The sequence below is a fragment of the Hibiscus syriacus genome, unplaced genomic scaffold (assembly GCF_006381635.1).
Source record: "Hibiscus syriacus cultivar Baekdansim isolate YM2019G1 unplaced genomic scaffold, ASM638163v2 tig00008957_pilon, whole genome shotgun sequence".
NCBI classification, from domain to species: domain Eukaryota; kingdom Viridiplantae; phylum Streptophyta; class Magnoliopsida; order Malvales; family Malvaceae; genus Hibiscus; species Hibiscus syriacus.
Genome location: NW_024062178.1, coordinates 224,504 through 243,468, shown reverse-complemented (window position 1 = coordinate 243,468; position 18,965 = coordinate 224,504). Strand labels below are relative to the sequence as shown.

General features: G+C 37.4%; 2 protein-coding genes and 1 long non-coding RNA gene across 6 annotated transcripts; 1 reads left to right on the top strand and 2 right to left on the bottom strand.

The window, feature by feature from the left end:
• Window positions 1-82: 82 nt before the first annotated feature.
• On the bottom strand, window positions 83-11,487 carry LOC120202604. Its single transcript, XR_005523743.1, has 3 exons — window positions 11,477-11,487; window positions 9,414-9,416; window positions 83-308 (listed from the first exon to the last, which is right to left on the bottom strand). It is a non-coding gene; the product is annotated as an uncharacterized LOC120202604 (long non-coding RNA).
• On the bottom strand, window positions 722-1,686 carry LOC120202603 (ethylene-responsive transcription factor ERF061-like). The gene has a single exon (XM_039203013.1). It carries the CDS (start codon window positions 1,664-1,666, stop codon window positions 833-835), a length of 834 nt encoding a protein of 277 aa, XP_039058944.1. The 5' UTR covers window positions 1,667-1,686; the 3' UTR covers window positions 722-832.
• LOC120202602 (S-antigen protein-like) lies at window positions 5,017-8,146 on the top strand. 4 transcript variants are annotated; one of them, XM_039203011.1, is made up of 8 exons: window positions 5,017-5,173; window positions 5,284-5,401; window positions 5,489-5,649; window positions 5,704-5,882; window positions 6,042-6,317; window positions 6,480-6,902; window positions 7,059-7,186; window positions 7,521-8,146. In XM_039203011.1, exons 2-8 carry the CDS (start codon window positions 5,324-5,326, stop codon window positions 7,956-7,958), a joined length of 1,683 nt encoding a protein of 560 aa, XP_039058942.1. In that variant the 5' UTR covers window positions 5,017-5,173; window positions 5,284-5,323; the 3' UTR covers window positions 7,959-8,146. The 4 variants fall into 4 exon arrangements, with proteins under 4 accessions (XP_039058942.1, XP_039058941.1, XP_039058943.1 ...); XM_039203010.1 differs by having other exon boundaries at window positions 6,042-6,329; window positions 6,492-6,902; XM_039203012.1 differs by having other exon boundaries at window positions 6,204-6,902.
• Window positions 11,488-18,965: the final 7,478 nt, after the last annotated feature.

Genomic DNA, 18,965 nt, shown 5'->3' with positions numbered 1-18,965 from the left:
GAACCATGCTTTTCAACATTTATCAAACAACTAACTCTTTCTCGGTTCCTCTTTTCTTTTCTTTTTCTTTTTTTGGCAAACAATGAAGAAGGCGAAAAGGAGAAGCTGGCGAAAGCCGTGAATCAGCTAGAGAAGACGGTAATGAAAGAGAAGGATGAAGGCATCCTTGGACTAGGGGAGGAGAAGAGGGAGGCCATCAGGCAGCTGTGCTTGTGGATCGAATATCACTGCAGCCGCTGCGATGATCTAAAGGAAATAATCTCGAAAACTATGAGAGTCCAGCGGGCAGCCTAGAGGAATTCCCGTTACTATTCTTTTATATTGTACGTTGGGGTTTTGCATTTATAGATTTTTATTTCTCATTATTTCATTGGTTTTTTCCTTTTCAAATAAACATTTTCAGGTAATTTTCAGTCGGCTTGTGTTTCATAAAACTTGTTTGCCTGTAGGAAAAAAAATATCGGGTTTTGAGCACATTTCCTATATAAGAGGTGAAGAACAAGAACTAATATAGGTTCTAACTTGATCTTATGTGTATTCAGGCCAATTTTGTCGAATATGAGACATACTATTAGATGTCGGCCCAATCTTTCTACAAGTCTCAGCAGTGAATTGAAGAAAAAGAACTCCTTAATTAGCAACTACCAACGTCTTCCGTGAAAGGAAAAAAACATCATCAAAAAGTCAAATTCTAACCCAGAAAACATTAATAAAACAAAAGGACACCATTGTTAAGAAGTAAGAACCCCCAACAAAAATGCTACCAGTTACAGCTTTCTGCTAAAAGTCTTCATTTTTTTCTCAAAAAAGTGAAAACAAAAAATTTATTATCTTAATTAGCAAGAATCTCCCACAACAATTCAGCATCTAAAGACGGCATTCTAGCAAGCGAACATTCTTCAAACATCGGCTCCTCTGTAATTACCGTCGGATAATCATTCAAATCGGAGGACGGTGAGTTCTCACATCTCCAAAAACCATCTTCCGACACATTCGGCGACGGCGACGACAACGACGGATAAGACGACGGGAATGGCTCCGATACTTTCGCTTGTTTTGCAGCTTTCTTCTCTCTTTTCACCTTTTGACAAATGGCTTGAATCTTAGCGTCCACCGTGTTCTTCAGAGCATTCAGTTTAGCACAGTCTGCAAACCCCAACTCGGTCACGTCATTCACGGCGGGGAAATTCAGCCTCGCGTATTCGCCTCGGAGCATATACGCGGCGCGATCGTAAGCATAAGCGGCGGCTTCGGCCGTGTCGTAAGTGCCTAACCATACACGTACTCTATTCAGCGGCAGTCTGATTTCGGCCACCCACTTTCCCAATTGCCTTTGCCTCACCCCTCTGTATAGCTTCTTCTTTTGAGTGATGCTCCAGTAATTGGTCGTCGATGGTGGGTTTCGGTAGTTTTGAAGAATACCCTTTGTGGATTTTCGTGAAACCGAAGGGCTTCCTCTGTTTTGTTGGCAGAATTTTTGTAGGAGATCTCGTTGCCGGAGATAGACCGATGAGCCTAATGGCTCGTTAATGGCGGTTGATGGAGTTGGGCAATGGGAAAACACGGAATCTAAAGTATTCGAGCCGCCTGATAATATGATCTGCGACAACGAAGACCCGAGATCGACGCCATTGTTGAATTCAAGGGAATGGTTGATTTCTTGCATTTCTACCCAGGACTTCAAAAAAACTGTCCTTTTTTCTTTGAAAAAATACAAAATCAAAATGCAAAATGTAAAAAAAGAACCAAAAAGTTTGGATTTAAGGAAATGGATACTTAACGATGAAGAAAAACTTTTCTAATTGAGAAAATCCAGGAGTGGAAGAAGGAAGGAAATTATTTGAATGACTAATGATTTTGGTCCAATCTTTTGCTGTATTTATAGCAGATCAGTAGATAAAGCAACATGTTGTCCAGATTTCTTATTAACCTTCAACAATAATAAAAAAAAATCTTTATTTTAATAATTCTTCTATATCTTCAAATATGTTTTTTATTTTTGAAACCTCTAACTTTACTTAAGTGATTTAATACTTCTCACATTAGATAAATTAATTGTTGGTTACAAGTTATTGGTTACAACTATCTCCTCAATCATTGAAATAACTTATTTCAAACAACTTTTATATTCTTTATTAAAATAATAAAGAATGAAATGTTTTCATAACATAATTTTCCTTAACTTAATTCATACAACTTTTATATGGTTCCCATCACGTGCGTGTCCGTACTTTTCACAACTTTAGAAATTTATTACAAGACAGAGTCAGCCTGTCGTCTCCCCTCTCTGCCACACACACAATTTCGTTCAAATTTATTTTCTGAACGAAATCCCAAAATTATTTCTCTACAAAACTCCTCCCCTTTGTTGTCTTCTTCGCCCATTTTAGATAATGTACACGAATTTTAAGCTAAATATGTCATCCTACAATACAAAACGAATCAAATAAATTATATTAATAAAATTGAATTATAATTTTATTGTTTTTAATTATATAAAAATATTCTTTCGATTTTCATTCCCAATAGAGTTAGTATTGAAAAACTATCTAAATTTAATATTGGAAGGATACGACTTGCTTTCAAGATAGTTTAAATTTGAAATTAAAAAAAAATATTTGAATTACAAATAATTCAAAAATTTATTGGTGTAGGGACCAAAGCTGGTGAAAGACACCAGTGCCCTCCTATTTGTATTTGCGTGTGAAATATCAACTTGCTTTGCTTTTTACATCCTTTCTTTTAACAATTACCTTTTGTTTTCAATATTAAATATATTTTTCATGAAAAAAATGTAATCGTGGACCGATGTTTTACACCATTTTTTAAAATTCTCTTACATATATCCTCTTTTTTTTTTTGGGTTAATTTTCAATTTCAAAAGATTTTATTCTTATATTCTTTTTATAGAAAATGGCATTGGAGTAATTATGTAATAAAATTTTGGGTGGTAAATCAAAAAACGTCGGTAAAAGCCGTCGCTAAAGACAGCTAAAATGCAGTTAGGAAATGGAAGTGGAAATTAATGAAGGTGGGGGTAGGTTTCAAAAAAGTTGAGTTTTGGCAGTATGTGCCATCGGCCTGGTCCAAGCCACGCCGACTTTAAACCGGTGGTTCGGTTTCGTGGGGTTCCGAAAGGACAAAATCGATCAAATGAAGCGTTGAAAAAAAAATCGGCTCGTACAAAATAGTGGTGGAAATCTTTTATGAGATAAGATAATTGTTATAGTATTATTGAGGAAGATGTCGGGAGCATAATATGTATTTATGAAGACAACCGTTATAATACATCTTTTATTTTGTTACTTCGTTAATCTTGACGTTTCAATTGCATGGAATATGAGAAAAATGTATTGTATTTTCGATATCTTTTCCGACATTGCAATAATCATCACATATCAAAATGTATTTTTTTACCACCCTATACAAGTCAATATTTTTCTCCAACCTCACCTGTGATTAATTTTGGCTCTCCAAAAGATAACACGTGTTTCTTTGTCATTCGTTTATGGACTCCTAAATTTAAATAAAATAATATAATTTATGAAATAATAATTTAAAAATAATACTATTACCATAATCTAATTTAACATTAAATTTATATGTCGAATATGAATAATTGCATAAAATAAAGAATTGAAATTTGACTGGTTTAGAATGAACCATCGCGGCATTGCCTAAAGTTGACATAAATTGAGGCCATGACATTTAATAAATAACATGATGATTGACTTAAAAAACCCGATAATAATAACAATAAAAGCAATAAGAACGCAAAGTCAATTAATAAATATTTTGTAAGAACCAAACGACATCAGTGGTTGAAAGACTCGTTATTCTTTGAGGTATCGAGTTCGAACACCGTGTATACCAAGAGCATGAGCGTTCATTGTCAAAGGATTGAGAGTCTTGGAATAGATATTATGTTGTATTCACTCCAAATTTATTAAAAAAATAATAAATATTTTATTTAGGGGAAGTATTTGAAAAATTATAAAATAATTGTTTTTAATTATGTACATGCAGTATATTAAGTAAGTGTAATTATATCACTAAATTAAGTGTAATTTTGAGTCAATTTGATCATTTGTAGATTTATATGACCTTCCTAGTACTATTTTAGTACTATAATCATGTTTAAATTTTGTATAAATATACCTTATAAGAAAAACTAATATAAATATACAAATGACATAATAATTTTTGTTATATGGGTCGTATATCATGGTGTATTATATATGAATCTTATATAGTTAGATTTTAATTATTTTATATCATGCTTGTTTGGGTAAATTATGCTATTAGTCAGTAAACTTTTAAGTGTTGTCTTTTTTATTACATAACTATCAAAAATTTCAATTAAAGTATTACATTTTTTAATTGTTATTTTAGTTACCGAGCTGCTAAATCGTAAATAGTAAGATGACATGAATGCTATGTTCTATTTTTTATATATAGAAAATAATAAATCCCTTTCGCCGACGTTGCTCATTGTCGATTGTCACTTACGATAAAATTAGTACAAAAACAATCACGTTTCTTTCCTCTTTATTATTTCCCGTTTGATTTTTCATAAAATTCACTAAAAAATTGACGATAAATTCATCCAAAACTTCGACATTTTGATGTTTTGATATACTTCGATGATTGTATGATGAAACTAATTTCAATATATATTGTTCATCTTCTCGAAAGAAATTGTCCTCATTGTTTGAATTTTTAGATGAACATGTTAAACTCCTCAAATTCAACAAAACCACAAGCACCGAAATGATGATTTTTTATGTTTGGTTTCGTCAATTTTATATAAATATGCATGAAATTATTGAACAACAAATCAAAATCGTTTGCTGTTATTTCATATATATCTTTTATTTATTTTAATTTTAATCTTATTAGTATAATATTCAATATTATTTTAAGATAATTTTGAATAAAACTTCGAATTTCTTTAAAAAATAACGATTTGCAAGAGGGGGCGAAAACGATGCCGTTTCAAGTTCTCTGATCAAACGATCCCCCCTTCCTCTCCTTTTGTTAAACCCTTGTTCAAGCTCTTGATTCAATCAATGTCTAAGCTCTTTAGATTCGACGAGAAAACCAAATTTGGAAGTAATGAAGTGGAAAGCAGTTAAAAAAAAACAGGCATCCCGACAAGGTTTCATTTTAAAAGGTTAGAAACTTCAATTCTTCTCCTTTCTCTCGTTCTTGCTTTGTATAACTCGTTTGAAGTGAAATTATGTGTGTGTATATATATATTTCAATGAATTATATGTTCTATAGGTTGTTTTTGAAGCACAAAGAACTGGGTTCATCTTAAAATATGGAAACGAATTATGTTCTTTTGGTGGGATTTCTTCTGCTGCTAGTTGTTGTCGGTTGCTCTGGTAATGATTCAAAGGTGAGTTTCGTTAACAAATGAAGCTTACTTAATTAGTTAAGCTTGTTGATGGGATTAAGATAGTTTCTCATTGATGCTTTGTTTTAGGGAAATGGCAATGAAAAGACTGGTTTAGATCGGAATGTAGATGGAAAAGAAGATCCGGTTACAGAAAGAGTTGATTCTGAATATATTGCGGATCGGATTAAAGTTGATGGAAGAGGTCAAATTGATGGATCAGAGAAGGGTGTTGATAATGGTGCAAGTAAGAGCGAACTAAACCAGCAATTGGGTTCGGATGAAGGTAAGAGTTTGGTAAAGGTTGGGAAGGAATCAAGTGGTGAAGTGAAAGGAAATACGAACAGTGGGAAAGTTCACGGAGGAGATCAAGTTGATGGATCAAAAGGGGGTGCTGATAATGATGCAAGTAAGAGCGATTTGGACCAGCAATCCGGTTCGAATGAAGGCAAGAATTTGATAAAGGATGGGAAAGAATCGAGTGGTGAAGTGAAAGGAAACACTAGTGGGAAAGATAATAGAGGAGATCAAATTGATGGATCAAAAGGGGGTGCCGATAATGATGCAAGTAATAGCGGTTTAAAACAGCAATTGGGTCCGAATGAAGTTAAGAATTTGGTAAAGGATGGGAAAGAAATGAGTGGTGAAGCAAAAGGAAATAAGAGCAGTGGGAAAGATAACAGAGGAGATCAAATTGATGGATCAGAAGGAGGTGCTGATAATAATACAAGTAAGAGCGATTTGAATCAGGAATCAGGTTCGAATGAAGGCAAGGATTTGATAAAGGATGGGAAAAAGTCAACTGGTGAAGCAACAGGAAATACGGACAGTGGGATAGATAACGGAGGAGATCAAATTGATGGATCAAAAAGGGGTGCTGATAATGAAGCAAGCGAGAGCAATTTGAACCACAAATCGGGTTCAAATGAAGGCAAGAATTTGGTAAAGGATATGAAAACATCCAATGGTGAAGCTAAAGGAAATACAAATAGTGGGAATAATCATGGAGGAGATCAGATTGATGGATCAGAAGGGGGTGCTGATAATGATGCAAGTAAGAGCAATTTGAACCAACAGTCAGGCTCGAATGAAGGCAAGAATTTGGTAAAGGATGGGAAAGAATCGAGTGGTGAAGCGAAAGGAAATACAAATAGTGGGAAAGATCATGGAGTAGATCAAATTGATGGATCAAAAGGTGTTGATGATAATGATGCAAGTAAGGGTGGTTTGAACCAGAAGTCGAGTTTGAATGAAGGCAAGAATTCATTAAAGGATGGGAAAGAATCAACAAATAGTAGGAAAGATAAGGGAGGAGATCAGGTTGACGGATCAGGAAAGGGTCCAAAGAAAGTGAGCGAAGAGGAAGATATTATACAGGGCTCAGTCCAACCACCGCCTCCGCTAACAAGGAATGATGGCTTTCAAGTTGCAGAATGCGATTCATCTAATATGTGTATGGATATGAATAAAAGTTTTGCTGCCTGTTTGCGAGTTGCAGGCAATGGTAAGTGTACTCTAACTGGATTTTCATCGGGCGTGACATTTTTATTGTAGACACTCATTAAAAAGGTTGCATGTTGCGTATAATAGAAAAGAATATAAATTGATGATCACAATCGACAATCTTTCACCTTTTTAACTTTGGTTTGCAATATTCCAGATTCTCCCAATCTGTTACTTCTGATTCAAAACAAGGGAAAGGGAGCTCTAAACCTTAAGATATCTGCTCCTCCTTTTGTTCAGTTAGAGGAAAAGGATGTTGAACTCGAAGAGAATCAGGATAAAAAGGTATTTGTAAACAATACTGTAACTTATTAAGATCACAAATTGTTGCTCGCTTAAGGTCTTACTACGGTTTTCTAGTATAATTTAATGGTTTGAATTTTGTCTTGATTACTCGATTTGCAATCAGTTCTAATGCCATTTCACACAAGCACACCAGAAAAGAATTTGGGTCAGAAGAAAGTCGATGAACTTTTGTAGCCATCATCTTAGCACATTTTTTTTGTTTGAAAAGGAAGTCTTATTGATTACTGTTCTGATGGTGTTCTGTGAGCACTTCCTGCTTTGTAAATGATACCGATGACATAAGAATGTTGTTTCATTCAATGTATTTGCGCAGGTAAAGATTTCCTTAAAGAGTTCCGGAACTGGAAACTTGATTGTCTTGAAGGATGGTACCGGAGAGTGCAGTATTGATTTCAAGGACTTGATCCCTCAAAATTCAGCCACGTCCTATGTAAACTTCTTTTCACTAACCCCTACGACGGCCTTTATAATCGCTGCTACTATTTTGATTTTAGCGTCATGTTGGATGGGCAAGAGCTTTAGATGGAAGCAAATCGCCACTGGCCCGAAATACCAAAGACTAGACGTGGGGCTGCCTGTATCTAGTAAGGCAAAAAGAGAACCAGAGGTTGATGATGGTTGGAATAACAGCTGGGGTGATAACTGGGATGACGAGGAGGCACCGGTGACACCTTCAATGCCTAAAACTCCCAGCGTCTCCACCAAAGGACTTGCGTCGCGACGATTGAGTAAGGAAGGATGGAAGGACTAGCGTCGTTTTCGTTTACGTAAGCAGCCGAAACCCGAGTGAGGGGAGGAGGAACAAGAGGTGGTCTTTTTTTGTTTCTTAAAATTCTCAATTGGAATGAAAATGGAAACAATAACATGATGGAGGGCTTCCATGATGATATTAATGTAGCATTTGATCTATTTTATCTAACGAGTTCAGATGGATTAGAGTAAAACCCCCATATCACTATTTGCAAACATATACTTTAAAACATGTTGCAATTAATCACTAGTCATAATTATTGTATAAATAGCTTAAAATAAACTGTATAAATGAATATTGTTGTATAAAAAGTAATTATACCATCATTATTTATCATGTATTTTCCGTTTATTTTACTCATTTTCTTCCATTTTAGTTAGAAAATAATAAAAATCAAGTACTTTAAAACTATATTAAAGTAATATAAAATTATTAGAAAAACAAAAAATAAAAAATTTAGTTAAACGAAAATATAATTATCATTAATGGCAACTTTTAAAAATAAATTATGTTTAACAAGTGGTTATATTAGAATTGATGCAATATACAATTTAATTTAATAATAATTAAAATCATTTCATAAATATTTATATTTTTTATTCTTTGTAATTATATGTAACAACCCGAATATTTACAAAATAATATATAATTGAAATTTTAGAGGTTAATTGTGAAAATTGGTAAATTGTTGGTGACTAAATCAAAATTTATGAGAGTTTATAGGCCATTTTAGAAGTGAAGGAAATCCAAGGACCAAGCCTTGAATTTACCCTAAAACTGTCGGCAGCTTTGATTATAAGCGTACATTTGATTCTGATTTTCAGAACCAAAATGCTCCCAATTTTCCTTTCCCATACGCAGTTTCCAACTCCGATTCCGACGCCATCCAAATTCCGATCATCGTTTTAAACCCACCGTTGTGTTCATCATCGAGCGAGGAACAAACCCTTCAAATTAATTGAAGCGAAACGTGGCCAAACGTCGGGAATTTCCAGTCAAAGTAGCGACGGTTTTGTTAGCTCTATCGCCGAGGAAATCTTAAATTCACCGCTGATCGTTGCTCCGTTTACGACACCTCCCGCACCATCGTGTTCCTTGTGCCGTTCTGAGTTCACCGGTGTCAACCTTGTTCGCCGTAGACGGCGGCGCGTGAGGAGGTGGTGCAGTCAAAGATTCGGCCGATTTGAAATCGAGCTCTCCGCCGTTCAAAAATTTGAACCGATCGTTGTAAGTATCTTGAAATCGCTCAAAATAATTTTTAGAAATTTTTCCGGGATTTTTAGGGCCCCGGAGGATGCCTCACGCGCCACACGCGCCGCCGCAGGGCGAGTGGCTGCTGGAAACCGGTTTAACCGGTTTTCAACCGGTTCTGACCAGTTTGACCGGTCTGACCCGACCCGACCGTTGACCCGACCCGACCCGACCGTTGACCCGACCCGACCGTTGACCGTTGACTTTCTTTGACCAAAACTTAAAATGGCTTTGACCGAGCATTAAACGACCGTTAATCTTTTCCGAGTATACCTATCCTGATAGTTTTCGACGTGACGAATCCGTTTCCGTGGTCCGTTTTGTCAAATTCAAATTCGAAGGTCTCCAAATCTACGGTCAAAGTGGTTGACTTTGACTTTGACCAAGAATTTGAATTTTTGAAAAGTCATACTTTATGTTTTTCGACGCCTTGATTTCGATTCCGCAATCCGTTTGGCCAAATTCAGACTCGAAATACCTCAAATTGATAGTCAAACCCGAAAAATGCGTATATACTTAAGAAGTTTAGCTTTGAACAATTAAATAGGATTTGAGACTGATAAATATTATTGTTTGAAGGTACAAGAGACTCTCCGAATCGTTCGACAGCTTGACCCAGCTCTTCTAGATCAGTTAAACCACGTGTGCCAGTATTCACCCGTTCGAAAACTGTAGCAGAGCGTGGTGAAACCAGCAATCAGTAGATTTGTTATTTGAATCTATTGTCGAGGTGTGTTCCCTACTTGTTATTGAACTGTTTTATTGGTTTTAATACGTGGTACACCGAATTCATTGGCTATTGTTTTATGGATGCACCAATTTAATGTGACAATTTATGGAATATGGCTGCTATCTAATTTTTGTTTTGAAATGGTATATGATTACCATGTTTTTGGATTTATGGAATTTATGTCACGGTGCAATTGAATTTTGGAATTGAAATACGATGGAATAGCTCTGATCAAGCTAACTGGGCCTAATGTGACTCTTGAGGGCCCCAAGATGTTTCATTAGGTCGGCTTTCCTTTGCTGTGTGCTTAGGGTAAGCTATATGGACTTATTGACTTGGGCTTAAGGATACAAGCTTCAGAGCCTATCCTTAAGTCGGCTTTCTTTTTGCTATGTGCATAAAGTAAGCTATATGGAAAATAATTTTGGGAACTACTGATGGTGTACCAGAAAAGGGTTTAAACTATGATTTTCAAAAAGTTAAACTCTTTTACGAATTTGTGAGATTACTGGACTATGATTTGTACCTATTGTGATTTTATGGAAATGTTGGGACACACTGAGCCTAGCTCACCTTTTGAAAATGTTTTCCCCCTTTCAGATACTGTTGGGTAGATACCTTGGTTCGAGCACTTGGAGGATCAACATATCTCTTGAAGTAAATCAGATTGTAATGTTTTTATCTGGCAAGTTGACTTTATTTTGGTGACATGGACCTTATTTTAAAATATCAGATTTTATAATGTGAATTTATATTGATGGAATAACGGTTGCGAAAAATGTCTTTAATAATTATAATGTGATCCACTAGACTTAGTCGAAACGCATAGGCCGGGTCTAGGGGGTTACATTTATTGGTATCAGAGCTTTTGGTTTTTAACCCTCGGACTGTATATGAGTCCACATTGAAAATACGGTTTTGAAATATTTTACAAAACGAGTTACTAAGGCCATGTCACAAAGTTATTAAGATTTTAACTATGTATGAGACTTCAAGTGCTTATCTAACCCTAAGTTTTATCTTCTGTAGTAAACTTGAGATCCATCAAAATGAGTGCTAGACGTAGTCGTCGAACTAGCCGTGGACGAGGTCGAGTGGCTAGATTCGCAGATCCGATCGATGAGATACGGGTAGATCCCCCACCTCCGATAGGTGATCATGCTCCTACGACCCCAACGGATCTGCCTCCTGCCGCTGGTATTGGTATGACTACACCGATAATAGGAGCGACCGATATTGAGTCAGAGTCTACCGGAGTTGCTTTGGATGAGAATTTTGGTAGACAATTTTTGCAGTTAATACAGGGAGCAGTCAGAGCTACTGGTGTTGTATCTGAGGTTCCTATTTCGCAGACTTTGATTGCCAATGGAGTTAGAACTTTTGGGGGACAGATAGGTGGAGCTCCTACTGAAGTTGAGGATTGGCTCCAGGATACAGAGAGACGCATGGATCAGTTGGGTTTGGACTCAACTAAGAGATATCAGGGTGCTGTGGCGATGTTAGATGGCAATGCCTACACTTGGTGGGAGTCAGTGACCAGTAGTGTTCCTACTGATCGTTTGACCTGGAATTTCTTTAAGGATCGCTTTCGGAGCCGTTTTATGGGAGAGCGCTACTTAGCTCAGAGACGACAACAGTTTCAAGACCTGGTTCAGGGAGACATGACTGTTTCTGAATATGAGATCGAGTTCCTGAAGTTGCTGAAGTATGGATTCAGTATGGTACCTACGGAGAGAGATCGATGTCGTAAATTTGCCCTTGGACTCAGATACGAGCTGCGTAGGCAAGTTGTAACCCATCAGAATGAGATATTTGATGTGCTGGTGGGCAGAGCCAAAGATGCGGAAGAGGTGGAGGTTTTAGCTTCTGGTAGAGAGCGTGTTGATCAAGATCGATCTAAGAAATTTTCAGGCCCGATGGAGTTATCAGCACAGTCCGGAAAGAGGACTCGTACTTCAGCCCCTCAGAGAAGCAATACACGTTTCAGGCCTGCAGCATCCTCACCTTTAGCTATCAGTCGAGGCGGTTCCTCGTCGTATTATAATGGGCCCCTTTGTGAGTATTGTGGTAAACAGCACTCAGGAGAGTGTCGTAAGAAGATGGGTCTTTGCTATCAGTGTGGATCTAGTGGTCATTATCGGAGGGATTGTCCTCAGTTAGTTTCGTTTGAGCAGACCACTACCCAAACTCATGTGCGTTCGTAGACTACAGTACAGACCCCAATTAGAGATCGTAGTCAAGGAAAGACTCGAGGATCAGCGTCCAGGACAGACAGTAGAGCCCGACCTTAGCAAAATAGAGGGCCAACAGCTTCTGAGGCTAGACAGCCAGCTTTAGTTTATGCAACTAGATGTCGTGATGACAGAGATGAGCCTGAGGTTATTGCAGGTACATTTACTATTTATTCTACCCCATACTTTGCATTATTGGACAATGGCTCCACTCACTCCTATGTATCGAGCTAAGTATCTCGAAACCTTCAGATTCCGATCGAGAACACTGAAAATACTGTTACAGTTACAAGTCCAGTAGGACAAGCGATATTAGTGAATAAAGTATTTCGGCGTTGTCCTCTCGAGGTTCAAGGAGAAATTTTTCTCGCTGATCTTATGGAACTTCCTTTAGGGGAGTTCGATCTAATTCTTGGAATGGATTGGTTGAATAAACACAAGGTAAAGCTAGATTGCGAATACAAGCGGGCTACTCTGAAGACTTCAGATGGTCGGACTGTTGTGTTAATTGGTGAACGGCGTGGTTATCTCTCCAATATAGTTTCAGCGATGGAAATTGATCATATGATCCGGAAGGGATATGAGACCTTCATTGCTTGTATTTTGAACACCAAAGGTGCATTGTCCACGATCGAGGAGATTCGTACAGTTAGCGAGTTTCCTGATGTTTTTCCGGAGGAGTTGCCTGGGTACCTCCTGATAGAGAGGTAGAGTTCGAGATTGAGACTTATCCAGGATCTTCACCTATTTCTATGGCACCTTATCGTATGGCTCCAAAGGAACTTAAGGAGTTGAAAGTCCAATTGCAAGAATTATTCGATCGAGGATTTATCCGACATAGTACTTCACCATGGGGAGCTCCAGTTCTATTCGTGAAAAAGAAGGATGGGTCGCTAAGATTATGTATTGACTATCGGAAATTGAACAAGATGACGGTCAAGAATAAATACCCATTACCCAGGATTGATGACTTATTTGATCAATTGCGAGGAGCTACTGTATTCTCTAAGATTGATCTTCGTTCAGGGTATTATCAATTGAAAGTTAAAGGATCTGATGTTGCAAAAACGGCCATTCGCACTAGATATGGTCATTATGAATTTTTAGTGATGTCTTTTGGTTTGATGAACACTCCTGTAGCTTTTATGGATTTGATGAATCGGGTGTTCCAACCATATTTGGATCAATTTGTGGTGGTCTTCATTGACGATATTCTGATCTATTCTCGTACTGAGGCAGAGCATGACGAGCATTTGAAGATCGTTCTGCGGACTTTGAGAGAGCATCGTCTATATGCCAAACTAAGCTAGTGTGAGTTTTGGCTTCAAGAAGTGTCATTTCTGGGGTATATTATTTCTGCGCGAGGTGTTCAGGTTGATCCCAGCAAGTTAGAGGCTATTATGAATTGGAAACGACCTAAGAACGTATCTGAAATCCACAGTTTCTTGGGATTGGCTGGTTATTATCGACGTTTTGTTGAGGGCTTCTCGATCATTGCTTCTCCTTTGACAAAGTTGTTAAGGAAGAATGTGCTGTTTGACTGGGGCGTGGCACAACATGAGAGCTTTGAGAAATTAAAGGCGGTTTTGACTCAAGCATCGGTGTTGATTCAACCAGAGTCTGGGAAGGATTTTACAGTGTATAGTGATGCTTCACATTCAGGACTTGGTTGTGTTTTAATGCAGGAAAGTAAGGTGGTGGCTTATGCATACCGTCAGCTGCGGCCGCATGAGAGTAACTATCCTACTCATGATTTAGAGTTGGCAGCAGTAATTTTTGCCTTGAAGATTTGGAGACACTATCTTTATGGAGAGAAGTGTTACATTTTCACAGATCATAAGAGCTTAAAGTATCTTCTGACCCAGAAGGAACTTAATTTGAGACAGCGTCGCTGGTTAGAGCTCCTAAAGGATTATGATTGTGTGATTGATTACCACCCTGGTAAAGCTAACATTGTAGCATATGCTTTGAGTCGAAAGACGGTATCAGAGTTGAGGTCTTTAATGACCAAGATGAATTTATATGACGATGGCACTTTGTTAGCAGAATTGCAAGTTAAGCCGACCTTGGTTGATGAGATCAAAGCTAAGCAACCCCTTGATAGCTCCTTGCTTTCCATCTTTGAGCAAGTAGAGCAGGGGACAAACACAGATTACACAATTGATCAGGATGAAGTTTTATGCTTTAAAGGTAGATATTGTGTGCCTGATGATGCTGAGTTGAGGCAGACTATCCTTACTGAGGCTCATAGTAGTCCATATGCTATGCACCCCGGAGGAGATAAGATGTACCGGAATTTGAGAGAGAGGTATTATTGGATTGGTATGAAGAAAGACATATCTGACTTTGTGGCTAGGTGTTTGACTTGTCAGCAAGTTAAGGCAGAACATCAACATCCATCAGGTTTGTTACAGCCTATCAAGATTCCTGAATGGAAGTGGGAGCGTATTACTATGGATTTTGTTACTGGCTTGCCGATGACTCCTTCGAAAAAAGATTCAGTTTGGGTGATTGTTGACAGACTTACAAAGTCATCTCACTTCATTCCGGTGCGAGTAAATTATACTTTGGATAAGCTGGCAAGATTGTATATTTCAGGGATTGTCAGATTGCATGGTGTTCCATTGTCTATTATTTCTGATCGAGATCCGAGATTTACTTCGAGATTTTGGAAGGCGTTACATACGGCTTTGGGAACAAGATTGGATTATAGTACATCCTTTCATCCACAAACTGATGGTCAATCTGAGAGAGTAATTCAGATTCTGGAGGATATGTTGCGGGGTTGCGTAATCGATTTTCATGGTAGTTGGGAGAACTTTTTGCCGTTGGCTGAATTTGCTTACAATAACAGTTATCAGACCAGCATTTGTATGGCACCCTATGAAGCGCTCTATGGGCGTAAATGTCGCACTCCGATCTGTTGGACTGAGTTGCGTGATAGGAAAACGTTGGGACCTGAGTTAGTGCGAGAGACGGAGGACACAGTCAGATTAATCCGTGACCGTCTGAAAGAGGCATTTGATAGGTAGAAATCTTATGCAGATCAAAGAAAGAAGGATATACAGTTTGAAGTGGGAGATCGGGTCTTTTTGAAATTTTCACCCTGGAAGAAAGTATTGAGATTCGGGCATAAGGGTAAATTGAGTCCAAGATTTATTGGACCATTTCGTATCTTGAAGAGGGTAGGACCTGTTGCATATCAGCTTGAGTTGCCTTCTGAGCTAAGTCGTATTCATGATGTCTTTCATGTATCAATGTTGAGGAGATACCGTCCAGATCCAGGTCACATTATTCAGGTTGAAGAAGTAGAGTTGAGACCTGATTTGTCATATGAAGAGGAGCCCATTCAGATCTTGGAGAGAGATGAACGAGTTCTTCGGAATAGACGAATTCCAATGGTCAAAGTTCAGTGGAGTAATCGAGGCCCCTCAGAAGCTACTTGGGAGACATTGGAGTCAATGGAGGCTCAGTTTCCTCAACTATTCTCATAAGGTAAATTTCGAGGACGAAATTTCTTGTAGAGGGGGAGAATTGTAACAACCCAAATATTTACAAAATAATATTTAATTGAAATTTTAGAGGTTAATTGTGAAAATTGGTAAATTGTTGGTGACTAAATCAAAATTTATGAGAGTTTATAGGCTATTTTAGAAGTGAAGGAAATCCAAGGACCAAGCCTTGAATTTACCCTAAATCTGTCGGCAGCTTTGATTATAAGCGTACATTTGGTTCTGATTTTCAGAACCAAAATGCTCCCAATTTTCCTTTCCCATACGCAGTTTCCAACTCCGATTCCGACGCCGTCCAAATTCCGATCATCGTTTTAAACCCACCGTTGTGTTCATCATCGAGCGAGGAACAAACCCTTCAAATTAATTGAAGCGAAACGTGGCCAAACGTCAGGAATTTCCAGTCAAAGTAGCGACGGTTTTGTTAGCTCTATCGCCGAGGAAATCTTAAATTCACCGCTGATCGTTGCTCCGTTTACGACACCTCCCACACCATCGTGTTCCTTGTGCCGTTCCGAGTTCACCGGTGTCAACCTTGTCCGCCGTAGACGGCGGCGCGTGAGGAGATGGTGCAGTCAAAGATTCGGCCGATTTGAAATCGAGCTCTCCGCCGTTAAAAAATTTGAACCGATCGTTGTAAGTATCTTGAAATCGCTCAAAATAATTTTTAGAAATTTTTCCGGGATTTTTAGGGCCCCGGAGGATGCCTCACGCGCCACACGTTGACCGGTCTGACCGGGATTTTTCCGGGATTTTCAGAACCGGTTTGACCAGTCTGACCCGATCGTTGACCCGACCCGACCGTTGACCCGACCCGACCGTTGACCGTTGACTTTCTTTGACCAAAACTTAAAATGGCTTTGACCGAGCATTAAACGACCGTTAATCTTTTCCGAGTATACCTATCCTGATAGTTTTCGACGTGCCGAATCCGTTTCCGTGGTCCATTTTGTCAAATTCGAATCCGAAGGTCTCCAAATCTACGGTCAAAGTGGTTGACTTTGACTTTGACCAAGAATTTGAATTTTCGAAAAGTCATACTTTATGTTTTTCGACGCCCTGATTCCGATTCCGCAATCCGTTTGGCCAAATTCAGACTCGAAATACCTCAAATTGATAGTCAAACCCGAAAAATGCGTATATACTTAAGAAGTTTAGCTTTGAACAATTAAATAAGATTTGAGACTGATAAATATTATTGTTTGAAGGTACAAGAGACTCTCCGGATCATTCGACAGCTTGACCCAGCTCTTCTAGATCAGTTAAACCACGTGTGCCAGTATTCACCCGTTCGAAAACTGTAGCAGAGCGTGGTGAAACCAACAATCAGTAGATTTGTTATTTGAATCTATTGTCGAGGTGTGTTCCCTACTTGTTATTGAACTGTTTTATTGGTTTTAATACGTGGTACACCGAATTCATTGGCTATTGTTTTATGGATGCACCAATTTAATGTGACAATTTATGGAATATGGCTGCTATCTAATTTTTGTTTTGAAATGGTATATGATTACCATGTTTTTGGATTTATGGAATTTATGTCACGGTGCAATTGAATTTTGGAATTGAAATACGATGGAATAGCTCTGATCAAGCTAACTGGGCCTAATGTGACTCTTGAGGGCCCCAAGATGTTTCATTAGGTCGGCTTTCCTTTGCTGTGTGCTTAGGGTAAGCTATATGGACTTATTGACTTGGGCTTAAGGATACAAGCTTCAGAGCCTATCCTTAAGTCGGCTTTCTTTTTGCTATGTGCATAAAGTAAGCTATATGGAAAATAATTTTGGGAACTACTGATGGTGTACCAGAAAAGGGTTTAAACTATGATTTTCAAAAAGTTAAACTCTTTTACGAATTTATGAGATTACTGGACTATGATTTGTACCTATTGTGATTTTATGGAAATGTTGGGACACACTGAGCCTAGCTCACCTTTTGAAAATGTTTTCCCCCTTTCAGATACTATTGGGTAGATACCTTGGTTCGAGCACTTGGAGGATCAACATATCTCTTGAAGTAAATCAGATTGTAATGTTTTTATCTGGCAAGTTGACTTTATTTTGGTGACATGGACCTTATTTTAAAATATCAGATTTTATAATGTGATTTTATATTGATGGAATAACGGTTGCGAAAAATGTCTTTAATAATTATAATGTGATCCACTAGACTTAGTCGAAACGCATAGGTCGGGTCTAGGGGGTTACATTATAAATTATTAAATAAAAATAAATATAACAATATGTAATCAGTAGAGGATAAATTCGTTTTTTAAAACTCATTTAGTAAAAAAAAAATTAGAAATATATTGTTCGGGCAAAATTGTCTAGATATTATGATGAAATAAAAAAAATGTGTAGTGTTAGTGAGAATTATTTTTTGATCTAGCGTGGTTGTTACAGTATCCGTTGGAGGATGCTCAGATTATATGTCGTCTACTGAAAGACGCCCGGACGACACAATATATTTTCGTTAATTACATGTTCACCTGAAATCTTAGTGTAGACATCTGTTTTTGTCTGAGTTTACAAAAACATTTTATAATATTATATATATATATATATATTATTTTTTTTGCAGGCCCACACTCAACTCCGATTTAGTGAGATTCAGAAAATAAACCAACGAATTTGAATCCTATTAAAACACTAAAACCGAAGCATTTTGAGTCTAAGTAGACTCTAAATCTGAGCTAAAAATAGGTTTCTTTATACTATAAATAGGCTCAACCATCAAGATGAAAGATTACCGAGAAAAACGTAGAACCAAAATCAGAGGAAGGGGCAACGATTTGGCAAAAAACCGAGGGAAGAAAAAGACAAAAAATAAGCGTGGAGGATCCAAAGCCAGTATCTAAAAGCACGAGGAGTGACATAGCATTTTCATTTCAAATCCAATTTCTCTACACGTAAAACATGGGAGATGTAACAACTTTTGATTTATTCTTTTTATTTCATTTTTTATTTATTTACTTTATATTTTTTTTATTTTCTCCTAATTTTATTATTTTTTATTTCTTTTCACATTGTTATATATATATATATTATTAATATTATTATATTAATATTTTTTATTATTCTTTTCTCATGTTTATTTTTCATTTTTATAATCAAACACTTTTGACTTTTTAGAGATACTTTCAATCGATCAAAGATAATTAATTCGAATTGAATTTTTAAATTTCAATTTTGATTTTCGCGATTAAGGCAACCGATGAATTAATTGGTACCGAAAGGGCGGTTCAAGGGTGTTAATCCTTCCTTGACCGTAACCGACTCCCAAA